We start from the raw sequence: 18,089 nt of genomic DNA on the forward strand, positions 1-18,089 counted from the left end.
TCCATTCCAAGAACATGGTATATCTCTCCATTTGTTTGTACCATCTTTAATTTCTTTCATCAGTGTCTTATAGTTTTCTGCGTACAGGTCTTTTGTCTCCTTAGGTAGGTTTATTCCTAGGCATTTTATTCTTTTTGTTGCAGTGGTAAGTGGGACTGTTTCCTTAATTTCTATTTCAGATTTTTCATCATTAGTGTATAGGAATGCAAGAGATTTCTGTGCATTAATTTTGTATTCTGCCACTTTACCAAATTCATTGATTAGCTTTAGTAGTTTTCTGGTAGCATCTTTAGGATTCTATGTATAGTGTGTCATCCACAAACAGTGAAAGCTTTACTACTTCTTTTCCAGTTTGGATTCCTTTTATTTCTTTTTCTTCTCTGATTGCTGTGGCTAAAACTTCCAAAACTGTATTGAATAAGAGTGGTGAGAGTGGGCAACCTTGTCTTGTTCCTGATTTTAGAGAAAATGGTTTCAGATTTTCACCATTGAGAATGACGTTGGCTGTGGGTTTGTCATATATGGCCTTTATTATGTTGAGTTAAGTTCCCTCTATGCCTAGTTTCTGGAGAGTTTTTATAAATAGATGTTGAATTTTGTCAAAAGCTTTTTCTGCATCTAGTGAGATTATCATATGGTTTTTATCCTTCAATTTGTTAATATGGTGTATCACATTGATTGATTTGCATATATTGAAGAATCCTTGCATTTCTTTATCAAGTGGATAAACCCCATTTGATCATGGTGTATGATCCTTTTAATGTGCTGTTGGATTCTGTTTGCTAATATTTTGTTGAGGATTTCTGCATCCATGTTCATCAGTGATATTGGCCTGTAGTTTTCTTTTTTTGTAACATCTTTTTCTGATTTTGGTATCAGGGTGATGGTGGCCTCATAGAATGAGTTTGGGAGTGTTACTCCCTCGGCTATATTTTGGAAGCGTTTAAGAAGGATAGGTGTTACCTCTTCTCTAAATGTTTGATAGTATTTGCCTGTGAATCCATCGGTCCTTGGCTTTTGCTTGTTGGAAGATGTTAAATCACAGTTTTCAATTTCAGTGCTTGTGATTGGTCTGTTTATATTTTCTATTTCTTCCTGGTTCAGTCTCAGAAGGTTGTACTTTTCTAAGAATTTGTCCATTTCTTCCAGGTTGTCCATTTTATTGGCATTGAGTTGCTTGCAGTAATCTCTCATGGTCCTTTGTATTTCTGCAGTGTCAGTCATTATTTCTCCTTTTTCATTTCTAATTGTGTTGATTTGAGACTTTTCCCTTTTTTTCTTGATGAGTCTGGCTAGTGGTTTATCAATTTTGTTTATCTTCTCAAAGAACCAGCTTTTAGTTTTATTGATCTTTGCTGTTCTTTCCTTTATTTCTTTTTCATTTACTTCTGATCTGATCTTTATGATTTCTTTCATTCTGCTAACGTTGGAGTTTTTTTGGTCTTCTTTCTCTAATTGCTTTAGGTGGTTTATTTGAGATTTTTTCTTGTTTCTTGAGGTAGGATTGTATTGCTATAAACTTTCCTCTTAGAACTGCTTTTGCTATATACCATAGTTTTTGGGTCATCGTGTTTTCATTGTCATTTGTAGGTATTTTTTTATTTCCTCTTTAATTTATTCAGTGATCTCTTGGTTATTTAGTAGTGTATTGTTTAGCCTCCATGTGTTTGTGTTTTTTACAGTGTTTTTCCTGTAATTGATATCTAGTCTCATAACGTTGTGGTCAGAACAGATACTTGATACGATTTCAGTTTTCTTAAATTTACCAAGGCTTGATTTGTGACCCAACATATGATCTATCCTGGAGAATGTTCCATGAGCACTTGAGAAGAATGTGTATTCCATTGTTTTTGGATGGAATGTCCTATAAATGTCAATTAACTCTATCTTGTTTAATGTATCATTTAAAGCTTGTGTTTCCTTATTTATTTTCATTTTGGATGATCTGTCCATTGGTGAAAGTGGAGAGTTAAAGTCCCCTACTATGATTGTGTTAGTGTCGATTCCCCATTTATGGCTGTTAGTATTTGCCTTATGTATTGAGGTGCTCCTGTGTGCATAAATATTTATAACTGTTATTCTTGGATTGATCCCTTGATCATTATTTTGTGTCCTTCTTTGACTCTTGTAATAGTCTTTATTTTAAAGTCTATTTTGTCTGATATGAGAATTGCTACTCCAGCTTTCTTTTGATTTCCTTTTGCGTGGAATATCTTTTTCCATCCCCTCATTTTCAGTCTGTATGTGTCTAGGTCTGAAGTGGGTCTCTTGTAGACAGCACATATATGGGTCTTGTTTTTGTATCCATTCAGCGAGCCTGTGTCTTTTGCTTGGAGCATTTAATCCATTCACGTTTAAGGTAGTTATTGATATGTATGTTCCTCTTACCATTTTCTTAATTGTTTTGGGTTTGTTTATGTAGGTCCTTTTCTTCTCTTGTGTTTCCCACTTAGAGAAGTTCCTTTAGCATTTGTTGTAGAGCTGGTTTGGTGGTGCTGAATTCTCTTAGCTTTTGCTTGTCTGTATAGCCTTTGATTTCTCCATCGAATCTGAATGAAATCCTTGATGGGTAGAGTAATCTTGGTTGTAGGTTCTTCCTTTTCATCACTTTAAATATGTCATGCCACTCCCTTCTGGCTTGTAGAGTTTCTGCTGAGAAATCAGCTCTTACTCTATGGGAGTTCCCTTGTTTGTTATTTGCTGTTTTTCCCTTGCTGCTTTCAATAATTTTTCTTTGTCTTTAATTTTTTGCAATTTGATTACTATACGTCTTGGCGTGTTTCTCCTTGGGTTTATCCTGTATGGTCCTCTCTGCTTTTTCTGGATTTGGGTGGCTGTTTCCCTTCCCATGTTAGGGAAGTTTTTGACTATAATCTCTTCAGATATTTTCTCGGGTCCTTTCTCTCTCTCTTCTCCTTCTGGGACCCCTTTAATGTGAATATTGTTGTGTTTAATGTTGTCCCAGATGTCCCTTAGGCTGTCTTCATTTCTTTTCGTTCTTTTTTCTGTTCCGCAGCAGTGAATTCCACCATTCTATCTGCCAGGTCAGTTATCCGTTCTTCTGCCTCAGTTATTCTGCTGTTGATTCCTTCTAGTGTATTTTTCATTTCAGTTATTGTATTGTTCATCTCTGTTTGTTCTTTAATTCTTCTAGGTAAATATTTTTTGCATCTTCTCGATCTTTGCTTCCATTCTTGTTCCGAGTTCCTGGGTCATCTTCAGTATCATTTTTCTGAATTCGTTTTCTGGGAAGTTGCCTATCTCCACTTCATTTAGTTGTCTTTTCTGGGGTTTTGTCTTGTTTCTTCATCTGGTACATAGCCCTCTGTCTTTTAATCTTGTCTGTCTTTCTGTGAATGTGTTTTTTGTTCCACAGGCTGCAGAATTATTGTTCTTGCTTCTGATGTCTGCCCTCTGGTGAATGAGGCTATCTAAGAGGCTTGTGTAAGTTTCCTGATGGGAGGGACTGGTGGTGGGTAGAGCTGGCTGTTGCTCTGGTGGGAAGAGCTCAGTAAAACTTTAATCTGCTTGTCTGCTGATGGGTGGGGCTGTGTTCCTTCCCTGTTGGTTGTTTGGCCTGAGGTGACCCAACAGGGGAGCCTACCCAGGCTCTTTGGTGCGGCTAATGGTAGACTCTGGGAGGGCTCACGCCAAGCAATACTTCCCAGAACTTCTGCTGCCAGTGTCATTGTCCTCACGGTGAGACACAGCCACGCTCCGCCTCTGCAGGCGACCCTCCAACACTAGCCAGGTAGGTCTGGTTCAGTCTCCTGTGGCGTCACTGCTCCTTCCCCTGGGTCCCGATGCGCACACTACTTTGTGTGTGCTGTCCAAGAGTAGAGTCTCTGTTTCCCCGAGTCCTGTCGAAGTCTTGTAATCAAATCCCACTAGCCTTCAAAGTGTAATTCTCTAGGAACACCTGCTCCCATTGCCAGACGCCCAGGTTGGGAAGTTTGATGTGGGGCTTGGAACCTTCACTCCAGTGGGTGGACTTCTGTGGTATAAGTGTTCTCCAGTCTGTGAGTCACCCACCCAGCAGTTAGGGGATTTGATTTTACTGTGATTGCGCCCCTCCTACTGTCTCATTGTGGCTTCACCTTTGTCTCTGGATGTGGGGTATTTTTTTTGGTGAGTTCCAGTGTCTTCCTGTCGATGATTGTTCTGCAGTTAGTTGTGATTCCCAGAGATCTCACAAGCGGGAGTGATAGCCTGTCCTTCTACTCCGCCATCTTGAACGCAGCCTCTCCTTTAGCTTTTGAGCATGTTTAAGACGGTAGATTTAAAGTTTTTGTCTACTAAATCCAATATGTGAGTTTCCTCAGGGACAATGTTTGTTTATTTTTCCAAGGAATTAGTCGTACTTTCTTGTTCTTGTGAATGCTTCATAAGTTTTGTTGAAAACTAGACATTTTTAATTTTATAACTCTGGACATCAGATTTTCCTCTCCTCAAATTTTATTCTTATTTCTTGCTGTATTGATTGTTTAGTGATTTTCCTAAACTATTATTTTATAAAATAGATTTTATTTTAAGAGTAGTTTTATGTTCTCAGCAAAGCTGTGCAGATAGTACAGAGAATTCCCATATACCCCTTTTTCCCACTTGCACAACCTCCCCTACTATCAACATTGTGCACCAGAGTGATATCTTTTTTATGAATTATGAACCTATATTGACAGCATTATCACCCAAAGTCCATAGTTTACATAAGGTTTCCTCTTGGTGGTGTACATTCTGTGGGTTTTAACTAATGTATGATGACATGCATCACAATGATGCTATCATACAGAATAGTTTCACTGCCCTAAAAATCCTCTCTGCTCCACTTATGCATCCCTCCCTGCCCCCTAAAAATCCTGGAAGCTTCTGATTTTTATGTTTCCATATTTTTCCTTTTTTACCATGTTGTATAGTTGGAATTATACAGTTTGGAGTGTTTTTGGATTGGCTTATTTCACTTAGTAGTAAGGATTTAAGATTCCTATATGTCTTTTCATGGATTGATAGCTCGTTTGTTTTTAGTGCAGAATAATCCATTGTCTTGTGCCACAGGTTGTTTATCTATTTACCTACTGAAAGGCAGCATGCTTCCTTCCAAGTTTCAGCAGTTACAAATAAAATGCTATAAACATCTGTGTGCAGGTTTTTTTATGTGTATAAGTTTTCAATTCATTTGGGTAAACACCAAGTAGTAAGTGTGTGTTTAATTACTAAAAAAAATCCCTCAAAACTTGGCCCCATCCCCAGAATTTTTAACTCTCAAGCTTGTCCATGCTGAGCCTGCAGCGATTCACCATTTACACTTTAGGTTTTTGTACCCCAGTACTGTGGAGGTTTGTGCTCACAGATTTCTGCTCCAGTAATTTGTGATCTTCTGTATTGCCTGTCTCTCCAATTTTGGAGGCCATAGTTTTTGCTCTGTGACTTTAGTTCTGTGATAGATTTAAGAAGATTTGTTGATTTTTAATTTGTTCAGCTTTTTACTTGTTGTTAGGACAATGTGGTGGATCTAGGCTTCTTACGTGCCAAATTGGAAAATAGAAATCTAAACTGTTTTTCAAGTTTGTAGTTTTTGTTGTGTTTCATCTCTCAGGTTTCTGTTCCTACAGATGTGGTCAACTAGTGGGTTTGACAGAGATTTCCTTAAGTGCCTGGAGCCACAAAAACATAAAGAAAAGGAGAAAAAAAAATTCTCCTGGCATTTGAAGACTGGCTCTGTTTTGAGGCACTTCTTTAAAACTTAGCCAGGCTGTTTACAGAACTGCCTTAGCCTTAATTTTCTACTTGTGTGGAGCTAAAGACCAGGCAGAGGTGAAAGTTTAGTGTCTACTACGATATTTTCTGAGCATGAGTCCTGCTCTGGGCAAGTGTGTAGCTTACTAGATTCCCCCTAATATATGGGAATTTCAAAATCCTTATTTTTCCAAAGTAACTCTCTCCCGTTTTTACTTCTAGGCTTTGACATGTATATTCTTTGCCTCAGCTATAATCATTTTCTCCAGGGAGCAGTGGCTTGTTTAACTACCTTTCAGTTTTTTTGAGGAATACTGTCCACTTCGCTGGTTTTCTGCCCTGAGAGAGTTCTGAGATGAAACAAAGGTAAAAGCTACAAGTCCTTCAAGGAACCTCTAGACAGGACAAAACAGAAAAACACAATTCCTCTTTTTTCCTCCAGAACTGTAATATATACCCACACCAGGAATGGAGGCTGCTGTCTTTAAGACTGCCAGTGCTCTGGGGAAGTGGGTGGGGCAAGGCTAAGTTTAAATGCCGCAAAGGTCTCCTAGCATGTTTAACCTGCATTTTTCTTGATCCATCACTATTTGGCTCCTGTAAAGCCTTCAGTGTTTCCCAGAGTTTTCACAAAGTTGATTGTAACAGTTTTTGCTCACTTTTTCTTCAGTGTTTTCTGTAGAGGATAGGCCCTTGGAACTCCCTACAGCCATTTTTGCTGTCATCACTCCCTAATTCCCGAAATAGGTTTATCTTTCTGGTGGAAATTTGCAACTGACTGTGAATTTTATATAGAAGTTAAATGGACCAAGAATAACCAAGTGAGTTCTGAAGACAAAGAACAGGTGAGAGGACTTGCCCTAGCAGATATCAAGACTTGTTAGAAAGCTATATGAATTTTGGTTGTGTGCTTTTGGTGCAAGGTTAAATAGACCAATGGAATTGAATAAAGGCTCAGAAATAGACCCTTTTATATATGGAAAATTTTATTAATGATAGAGAAGTAGTAGCATAATAAATGGCCCTGGAACAGTGGTTATTTATAAGATAAAAAAAGTTTATTCTTTATAGTATATACAAAAATCATTTTCTGATGGACTAAAGACCTAATAAAAAATCAAAAGCAATAACATATTTAGAAACAGATATAGGAGGCTGTCATTATGACCTGGAACAAGGAACAATTACAGAAGAATATATAAGTCATAAAGGGAAAGATTGCTAAATTCAACTATATTAAAACCTCTATTGTGTAAAAAATTCATAAAGAGAAGTGCAGAAGTTTCAAATAGCGGAAAATACTTAGATCACATATATCAGACAGAGGAAATCCAGAGTATATAGATAACATTTACCTGTCAATAAGTATAAGGTAAATCAATACAAGATGCTCAAAGGAGATAAAAAAGGTGTTTGCAAAGGAGGAAATAAAAATATCAAGATGTATTCTACCCTTTTAGTAATTTTTAGTATCCAGGGAATGTGATTATGGATGTTACCATCATAAAAAAGTAAAATGTTGACTTTTAAACAAGGTTTTATAAAATTCTTCCATTGCGTGCGTATTTCCTTCCAGTACTGCCCAACATTGTTCTACCTTTTCCCACACAGTACTCTTCAAAAATATTCTTATACTTACTTCATATTTCTCCCATTTATCTGTACTTCAGTTTGCCTTCTGCCCCCAATGTCTACTGAACTAGCCATCTGAAGATAGTAATGACTCCCATAGTGTTAAATCAAGTGTGCATCTTTCTTGACACCTCAGCAGATTTGACATTGTTGACCATTTTGTTCTTGAAGTGCCTTTCCCTTGGCTTCTGTGACACCCTGTGTCTATCTGGTATGTCAGTTTTCATATTACTATTACTTTCCTTTTTTTTTAAACATTATGCTATCTATCTTCTCTTTAGGAAGCTTTTTATAACAGCTACATTAAATGCCAGCCCCATTAACAACAATTTTGTAGAGTAGGGTATTTCCTTGTTACTTTGCTTATAGTTTTTTCTTGTGTTCATTTTCTGAGATTAACTTATTGTTTTGCTAGGTTAGAATGTGTGGTAAAATAGTTTCTAAATCTCTGAATTCTTGCAAATAGTTTCATTTTGGCTTCACATTTATATGATAATATCTTTAAAATTAGAATGGAGGTTTAATATTTCCCCCAAGAACTTTATAGACGTTGCTCCGTAGTATCATAGTAGTTTTTTTTCTGCTTAGTGTTGTGTCTAATGTTGGTTTTCCTCACTTCTGGGCAATTTTCGTATTCCACTTATTTTTATCAATAATGTCCTACATTCAACAGTACCAGTAATAATTGATGGTGTGTTATTGATGGTTCAGTAGTTAAGAAAGCCACTGTTCTCTAGGCTTTAAGTGGTTTAAGTAATTGTAGAACCCTGACTGCAATGAGTGGATGAATTGATACATACAAGGGATTCCCATTACGTTCCCAGACAGTAAAGGAGATTTTGAGAACCTTGGAATCTCTCCAGATAGTGGAAAGAATGACTTTACTGCAAGGTAGTATGCCTTATTGGACATTACTTTCTAAATCCTTATACAGCTGAAAATATTTTCCTTCAGATGTGGACATTAATTTGCTGTGGTATGTTTTCTTGAGGGTCTCAGCCCTTTTTGCTTAGACCTATGCTTTCTTATTACTTAGTGCAGTGATTCTTAAACTTTAGCATGCAAAGGAATCAACTGGAGGGTTAGATAGTTTAAATACAAATTACTGGTCCTACTTACTAGAGCTTTGGAGTCAGTAGGCTGGGGTGGGGCCTAGTAATCTGCATTACTAACAAATATGGTTGTTTAGGTGATGCTGATGCTTTTGGTTGTGGTGTCACAGTTTTTGAACTGTTGATCTAGAGTTAGTGTCAAAGAAGAGAAATTTAGACTAGCCTGATTTTTTTCAGTTAAGCAACTTTTCTTCTGCCTGAATGCATGTAATAAAATTTTTCTTTAATAATGTAATTCAAAACTTTTATTTGGTTGTAATAGAGTGGGTTTGGTTGTTTTTTGTGGCAAATGTAATCAGGTTAGCATTACATTTAGTAAATGGTAAATATTGGTAGTTCGGACCGTGTGATAGGTTTTGTATATTCATTTTCTCTCATAATCTCCCAAACCAGTTCTTTGCATTTTCCATTTAAAAAATCAAGTAATAGTGTAATATTTTATATCTTGATTCTTAGACCTTTTAGCATAGCAAAGTTATATTGAAGAAATAATGTTCATAAGATAATGCTTTTCATTATTGTACTCTCAGCTCTATGAAAAAAATAATGCTCTTCTGAGAAGAACTTAAATTTTATTTCTTACCTATATTAAGAAAATATATGAAATCATATATGTGAATTAGTTTGGGTTTTTTTAATGTAGATCTGTAACAATGGAAGATTCTTTTTCTTTTCTAGAACTAAGTTGTCTATGCAAGATGTACTAAAAACTCTGTAAATATAAAAATATTGTGATTGGATTATAGATTTATAGTTATATTTTAGAAACTTGTGTATTTTGGTGATTGAAAATTTCAAGAGACTTGAATTAAATATTTTATTATATCATACATTGTGAGGAACTTTATTTTTAAATGTTTTCATTAAAACTTTATTTTCAGATTTTGGAATCTCTTTTTAAGGTATGTTCAATATATTGCCTACTAAAATTTAATACAGAAATACATATAAGTGAAAAAGCGTTTTCTAAGTTTTGAGGAAGTAAAAATAACTCCCAAACTTGCTGCTATATATATTTAAAAATTTTACGTTTCAGTTACATGTTGCCTTAGCCCCATTCTGAACCCTAAGATAAAATGATGTTTGGTGTAGGACTAATATTTGATACACACACACACACACACACACACACTCATTTATTTCACTGCAGAAATTGACTTGTCAATATTGTTTCCTTTCTGTTCCTTCTTTTATTTAAAGTGGTTTCAGCGACAGGTCAATCAGATGGAAGAGGTAAGTGTAGCATTTCTTGTTAATTAAGTTAATATTTTGTCTCATTTGAAAACCAGTTTGAGGTATAAGTTAAAAATTTTTAATAACCATTGGTTATAATCTTTTGATTTAGGTAAAGAAGGAATAAATGGGTAGACTAAAATGTTTCTTAGTGATTTATATACAATACTCCTGCATGTATGTGGTCTACTCTGAATTTGACCCATTCTTTCTCCTAAAATTGAAAACTGGAAAATTAATTATTATTCTTTCCATAATTTACACAAAATAGTAAATAAGTGGCAAGACAAAACTTATCAACTTAAATATTTCTCCTGTATTTAAAAAGTCATGCATAATATGATATATGCTTATTCATAAAATTATATATTTGTTTTCTTTAAATTTAATGTTATTTTAATGAGTTTTTTATACTTTTATTTTCACGTGCTTTGCCACCAGTTTGAGAAATACTGGTCTCTATCCTTATTTTGGAAAAGATTTTATGTATGCTGTTAATACAGCAGAATGATTTCCAGGATAGCCTTAGGGAATTAGAGAATTATTCTAGTTCTACCTTGGCTATGTTTGTGGTTTAGTCCTTAAAATTCTGGGAAAAGCTGCCTGTGGGGAATGTGCCATGCCAGGGACCTTGCCAGGAAACCATCCATAGGGGTGGTGCTGTTGAAATTTGCTGGAGGTGAGTACTACTAGTTACACTGTGTACTGCCCTAGGATTAAGCAGAGAGATGACAGAACTTGGAAGAAAAGCTTCTTCCTCCTCTAGTGTCTAGGGCCCTCTGCTGACAAAAGTTAACATCATGCTGCCTGTCAAGACAGAAATGTTCCACTACTATAAACAGGACAGTGAAGAATGGATTTTAGATGAGAGGCAATAAATTGATAATTGTAGCTGATTGCTATGTCACTTTTTAGGTTCAGTTTGTGATTGATGTCCTCTTATTAGGGATCTTGCCTTTGTCCATAGAGTATTCACACAACTTCAGCTTCCCTTCCACCTGTTCTGCATCCCACAGTCTCAGACTTCCAGTACATTACCCAGTACTTACTTCCTGCTGTTATATCTTAATCCCATTCAGGTAACCATTACTAAAGTGAAGTCTCTGTTTTAAATTCCCAATGTTAGAATTTCTATTTGCTATGTCCTAAGACTATGGCTTGACTACTTTTCTTTTTTCAGCTCTTCCTCCCATCATAAGGATTAGAGTTCTCTTTTAAATATTTTGAATTGCCTTTAACTGATCCTGTTATAATTGTTATTTAACTTGCTTAAAATTCTTATATATTAAAATAATAAACAGAAGATTGAATTTGAGCTCTGACATGTAAAAGCCAACACTTAGCTATAATTCTGTTGCTAGGCAATTGCTCATATAATTTCACTAATATTGTGAAATATTAGTATGTGATTATAGCTATAGATAGATAAGAATAATACAATATTTATATATGATAAATGAAATGATGAAATTTCTTTGAGGTATGGGAGAAAAATGAGTATTTCCTAAGTAACTGGCTAATTTTATTATTTTAGATAAGTAGAGGTCAAACTTTTTCAGCAGAGTTTCCAGCACCTGATAAAACAGTCAGTTTAAGCATTGCACAAATAGTAAAGCAGATGCACAAACTTGAAGAACTGAAAAATCGCCTTAAAGAAAGGTCTAAATTCACCTTCAAAGACATGTCATCTAAACCCAAGTAAGTAAAATGTAAGAGTTAAAAGAATTAAACAGTAAGAGTGGGTATATAATTAGTAATGAATGGAAGATAATGGTTCAGATTTTATACTATACATAGAGCTTCTAAATCAAATCAGAAGATCTAGCCAGCTCGTTCCTGTTTGAAATTTTTAATAGTTTGAAATGGGACTAGGCACGTGTGGCTATGAAAATTAAAGTTCAGTTAAATTTAATTAAAAAACCAATTCTTTAGTCACACTAGCCACATTTCAAGTGCCTAGTAGCCACATGTGCCTGTTGTTTGAAAGTTCTATTGGACACTGCTGGCTTTGAAATATCTGGCTTATAAACTCTTCTCTCAGTTTGATTAGGTAGCTTCCTTAATATATTTAAGGTGTAGTGAAATAGTTCATTGTTCAAGAACACCATCTTTAAAAATTGCACAGGGACAGGGATATGTTCCAAAGATTAAATTTGTACTTTTTAGTTGAGAAAATCCTTTTTTTGGTAGGTGGGAGGAAGATTCAGATGAATGATTACAAGAATACTTCCATTATCTGTTGACACTCATGTTTGATATTTGAGGTTTATCTGTCTTGAAATTAAATAGATGAATAAATCATCATCATAGAATATCTTCAGTGATATTTTGCACCTCCATAGTTATTTTTTCTTGTGGTGAGAACACTTCAGATCTACTCTTGCAGCAAATTTCAGGTATACAGTACAATGGTATTATGAACAGTAAACACCATGCTAATGTTCTAAACATTAGATCTTTAGAACTTATTCATCTTATAACTGTAAGTTTGTACTTTTTGACCAACATCACCGCATTTCCCCAATCCCCCTCAGCCCCTGGCAACCACCATTTCTGCTTTCTGGTTCTAAGAATATATGTATATATCTCATTTTGTTTATCCATTCATCTATTGATGGTTACTTTCATATCCTGGTTATTGTAAATAATGCTGCAATGAACATATCAACATTGGGGAGAATATATATTTTTGAATTAGTTTTTTTGTTTTCTCTGGAAAAATACCCAGAAGTGGAATTACTAGATCATATGGCAGTACTATTTTTAATTTTTTGAGGAACCTCCATACTGTTTTCCATAGTGGCCACATCAGTTTGCATTTCTATCAACAGTGCATGAAGGTTCCCTTTTCTGCACATCCTTGCCCACAGTTATTTTTTTGGTCTTTTGGATGATAACCATTCTGACAGTTGGGAGGTGACTTCTCACTGTGGTTTTTGATTTGCATTTCCCTGATGATTAGCAGCGTTGAGCCTCTTTTCATGTGCCTGTTGGACATCTGCATGTCTTCTTTGAAAGAGTATTTATTCAGGTCCTCTGCCCATTTTTAATTGAATTGTTTTTTTGCTATTGTATGAATTCTTTGTATATTTTGAATTTTAGCCTCTTACTAGATATATCATTTGTGAATGTCTTATTCCCATTCATTAGGTTGCCTTTTTGTTTTGTTTTGCAAAGCTTTTTTTTTTTTTTATTTTGATATAATTCCACACGTTTATTTTTGCTTTTGTTGCCTTTGTCTGGGGACAGAGATCCAAAAAAATATTACTAAGACCACTGTCAAAGAGTTTACTGCTTGTGTTTCTTCTAGCATGTTTATGGTTTCAGGGTTTATATTTAAGTCTTTAATCCATTTTGAGTTTATTTTTGTATATGGTGTAAGAAAGAGGTCTAGTTTCATTCTTTTTCATGTAGCTGTCCAGTTTTTCCAACACCATTTATTGAAGAGACTGTCTCTTCCCCATTGTATATTCTTGCATCCTTTGTTGTAGAAAATTGACCATATAAGCATGGGTTCATTTCTGGACTTTCTATTCTGTTCCATTGATCTATGTGTCTCTTTTTGTGCCAGTACCATACTGTTTTGATTACTATAGCTTTGTAGCATAGTTTGAAATCACTGAGTGTGATACTGCTAGCTTTCTCAAGATTGCTTTGGTTCTTTGGGTTTTTTGTGTTTCCATAAAAACTTTAGAATTATTTGTTCTGTGAAAAATGCCATTGGTACCTTGATAGGAACTGCAGTGAATCCATAGATTGCTTTAGATTATTATGGGCACATTAGCAACATTAATTCTTCCAATCTATGATAATAGTATATCTTTCCATTTATTTGTGTCATCTTAAATTTCTTTCATCACTTTCTTAGTTTTCATAGTACAGGTCTTTCACCTCCTTAGTTAAATTTGTTCCTAGGTATTTCATTAGTTTTGATGCAATTGCAAACGGGATTGTTTTCTTAAGTTCTCTTTCTGATAGAGCTTTATTAGTGCATAGAAATGCAACAGATATCTGTATATTAATTTTGTATTTTGCAACTTTACTGAATTATTAGTCCTAATAGTTTCTTGGTGGAGTCTTTAGAGTTTTCTATGTATAGTATCATATCATCTGCAGTCAGTGACAGTTTTAAGTCTTCCTTTGCAGTTTGGATTCCTTTTATTTCTGATTGCTGTCTGATTCCTGTGGCTAGAATGTCCAATATTATGTTGAATAAAAGAGGCTAGATTAAGCATCCTTGTCTTGTTCCTGATCTCAAACTATTCCAAACTTGAAAAGGTCCTGACAGGAAATAAATGGAAGACTCTTTAGGTCTTCTTAAAAAAAAAATGGGTTTTATTCTGATTATCATTGGGGAAGGTTTTGAGCAGAGCATAACATGATCTGACATATGTTTCAAAAGGACCATTCTGACTGCTGTGTTGAAAATTGACTATACAGGGTCAGGAGTAGAAATGGGGAGTCTAGTTGGGAGACTTTTGCAGTAATCCATGGAAGAGATGATGGTGGTTCAGATCAGGGTAGTGGTTGTGGTGGAGTTGGTGAGCTTTGAGATTCTGGACATACTTTTTTTTTTTTTTTTTGCGGTACGCTGGCCTCTCACTGTTGCGGCCTCTCCCATTGCGGAGCACAGGCTCCAGACGCACAGGCTCAGTGGCCATGGCCCATGGGCCCAGCCGCTCCGCAGCATGCGGGATCCTCCCGGACCGGGGCACGAACCCGTGTCCCCTGCATCGGCAAGCGGACTCTCAACCACTGTGCCACCAGGGAAGCCCCGAGATTCTGGACATACTTTGAAGGTGGAGTCAGTAAACTCTCCTGATGGATTGGATATTGTGTGTGAGAGGAAAAATAGCCAAGAATGAGTTCAAGACTTTTGACTTGAGCAGCCAGAAGGATGGAATTGATACTACCTTCACTGGGGTAGGCTGTAGGTGAAGCAAGTTTTGAGGAGGCAGATCAGGGGTTCTGGTTTGAAGATACTGGAAATTCTGAGTTGCCAGAAATGTTGTTAGGCATATTTGAGGGAGCCATTACATATATGTTTTGGTGTTCGGGAGAGAGGTGTGAGTTGAAAATAGGAATTGGGATGCCGTTTACATATGGATGGAACTTAAGGGTAGATATATAGTGAAGGGAGTGAGTGTAAATTGAGAAGAGAGGACCAGGGACTGATCCCTGGGGCCCTTCCAACATTAAGAAGTCTGGGACAAAAGGAGGGGCTAGCAAAGGGGAATGAGGAGTGACCTAGTGAGGCAGAAAGAAAACCAGTAAATGTGCTGTCCTGTAAGATAAATGAAGAAGGAAGACTATGCAAAGGGACTGTCAGTGATGTCAGATGCTGTGGGTCAGTCAAGAAGATTAGGACTAAGAACTGACCAGTGGATTTAGAAAGGATGTCATTTGTTGACCTTGAGAAGAGCAGTTGTTATGAGAAATCTCTGGACAGAGGGCAGTTGGGGACAGTAGCCATAGACAATGCTTTGGAGTGGTTTTGCTGCAAAAGGGGGAAAAGAATAGCATAGTAGCTGGAGGGAAGTGGGGACAAAATAAGGCTCTTATAAATTAGGAAAAATAACAGAATGTTTGTATGCTAATAGGAATGACCCATTAGACAGGAAAAGATTTATGATATAAAGAGTCAAAGAGGAATTGCTGGGGCAGTATCCTTGAATATGTGAGTGGAGATGAAATAGGGGCTTGAATAATTATGTATGAAACCAGGTAGGAAGGCAAAGTATCAGGGTACAGATGCTGATATAGGGTAGATGTGGTGTAGAAGCCTGTGGAAGTTCTTTTGGTTGGTTTAGTCTTCTAAGGGAAGTAGAAAGAAAGGTTATCAGGTGAGAGTGAGGATAGGATAGGAGTTTTGAGAAGAGAGATGAGGATTTGTAATAGTCACTAAATGGAAGAGTGAATGGACAGGGACATATCTTTTGATTACCTGGTGATATTGAAGGCCTACTTGAAATCATGCATTTGGAGTAAGATGTCTCTTTAATACTGTTGTCTCTGTTCAACCAATTTAGTTACCCAGTTATTTCTAATATCCTGTCTGTTGTAATGAATCATTCATAAAATCACCCTTAGCCAGCCATACAGAGTGCAAGAAACTATTTTACTATGGTATCAGATATTTTAGGAAAATGTATAATTTTATTTTACTTAGTTTAACAGGAATCTTTAGTATAGCTTTATTTCCTTGGTTTGCTGTAATTTTTATCCATTGTTTTGCTGCCAGCCCTTCTTAGTCTATTCCCTTCTTTATTTGACAGTTCTACTCTGCTTTTATTTCCGGTCCTTTTTTTTTTTTTTTTTTTGCGGTACGCGGGCCTCTCACTGTTGTGGTCTCTCCCGTTGCGGAGCACAGCCTTCGGACGCGCAGGCTCAGCGGCCATGGCTCACGGGCCCAGCCGCTCCGCGGCATGTGGGATCTTCCCGGACCGGGGCACAAACCCGTGTCCCCTGCATCGGCAGGCAGACTCTCAACCACTGCACCACCAGGAAAGCCCTCCAGTCCTTTTTAAAGTTTCCTTTTTAACGTTTTTTTGATACTAGAAAAAATATGGTGTGCATGTGTGTGTGTATGTAATTTATATTCTTCAGGCATATACTGTCTTGTTCTTGGTGGTAATACTAAAAATATGAAGAACCAGGATAATATGGGCACCAACTTATTAGAATAAATATTAGCAGTGAAGCAGGGTTCTGTATACCATTTGTTGTGCTGAAGATTACTCCTTTAGGTGCTGGATCCTGGGAAGGTCAAGGGGTGAGGGCAGTTGGCAGACACTTGATTGGCTATTTACCCATTTACCATGGGGCAGAGCTATTTACCGATTGGATCAGGAGAATTTCAGTGTTACTGTCATACCAGTATATGAATATCTGTATGAGTATCAGACCTTTTCTCCCTTAGCAAGAAGTCAGCCTGAACAGAATTCATATTTTGAGATGTCTCACTTAGTAGATCTGAGTTATAATCTTTATAAACTTCATAATCTGCCCAGTTCTTTCCAGTTCATTCCGCTAAACTTCTTCGGTACTTTCTACCCCTTTCATTGTTGTATCTTAAAAACTATTTTTTAAACATGCTTTTGTTTACATTATTGGCAAGCAGTCAGGCAGCCCCAAAGTGGCAGCACAGTGGCAGCTATGAGATTGGCTTGTCATACTTCCAAATATTAGGCTGGTACGGAGACAGTGGGCACAAATGGTGTTGAATTACTTATACAGACAGCAAGAACAAGGTCAGCATGGTGTCAGCTCCCTGTGTTCCTAGTTCCACAGGACGACACAGAGCAGCAGGGACCAGATGACAGGCCACACAAGCGATTTGTTGCTCTGCCATGAAGGAGCAAAATGTAAACTACATCCATGCAGCTTTATAGTTTTTTTTAAATTATTTTTTATTGGAGTAGAGTTGATTTACAATGTTGTGTTAGTTTCTGCTGTATGCAGCTGTATAGTCTTAACAGAGGGCTTCAACTGGGCTGTAAAGAAGAGAGGGGTAGAAAGCTCTGTGCTCAACTGAAATTAGGGAGACAGATGAGAAGTGAGCTTGTGTTAGTCTTCCACAAGACAGGAATGGAAAACTGCCTCATGGAGACTCTTCACCAGGCTTATCTTCTCTTTCTGCAGCAGAAATTTCAGGGCATTCTACTATGATTTGGGTCTGACTGCTGTCAAGCCTTTGTGGATCTGTGTAATGTTGATAGAGTGCCATGGTAGAGCTCTTCCCTTATAGCATTGATTCTCAAATGGGGGATACTTTGTGCCCCAGAGGACACTTGTATGTAGACATTTTGGTTGTCACAACTAGGAGTGGGAGAATGCTACTGGCACTAGGTAGAGGTCAGAGATGCTGCATTGTAAAATGCACAGGACAGTCTCCCACAACAAAGAATTATCCAGTCTAAAATGTTGGTAGTGCCGGGGTTGAGAAACCCGTCCTACAGTGATCTCTTCCTTTGTTACTTCTTTCTTGTCCCCTATTGTTTGGCATCAAATAATATACCTAATAATTTTATTATGAATTAATAATTAGTTACCAATTTAACTTAATAAGCTATTAATTTAATCATTCACGTGTAAGTTTTCCTGTCAAGACTGTCACTTCCTCAAGATCAGAACCAGTCATACACATCTACATATTTCCTATCACATGTAATAAACAGTAAATAAATGTGAGTAATTTTTATGAATACCTGAATTAAATCAACTCCAAGTCATTTGTTCCCCTATCCCTAACCATATCTAGTATACTAACTTATCCAAGTAAAACTTTACATTTATAAACAACCTTTTTTTTTGCATTAAACATACACAAAACCCTTTTATTTTACAGTGTTAAAATAGAAAGTACCCATAATTAGGATG

The 18,089-nt window shown here is 36.6% G+C and overlaps 1 protein-coding gene across 11 annotated transcripts in view; it reads left to right on the plus strand.

The window, feature by feature from the left end:
* Positions 1–18,089, plus strand: part of CCDC7 (coiled-coil domain containing 7) — a 328,048-nt gene that overhangs the window by 14,999 nt on the left and 294,960 nt on the right. For all 11 annotated transcript variants that reach the window (XM_060293096.1, XM_060293098.2, XM_060293097.2 and 8 more), the window contains exons 6-8: positions 9,359–9,379; positions 9,678–9,710; positions 11,245–11,408. In XM_060293096.1, coding sequence (XP_060149079.1) covers positions 9,359–9,379; positions 9,678–9,710; positions 11,245–11,408 — 218 coding nt within the window. The remainder of the gene's footprint in view (positions 1–9,358; positions 9,380–9,677; positions 9,711–11,244; positions 11,409–18,089) is intronic.

This window comes from Globicephala melas, chromosome 2 (genome assembly GCF_963455315.2).
Source record: "Globicephala melas chromosome 2, mGloMel1.2, whole genome shotgun sequence".
Taxonomy (NCBI): Eukaryota; Metazoa; Chordata; class Mammalia; order Artiodactyla; family Delphinidae; genus Globicephala; species Globicephala melas.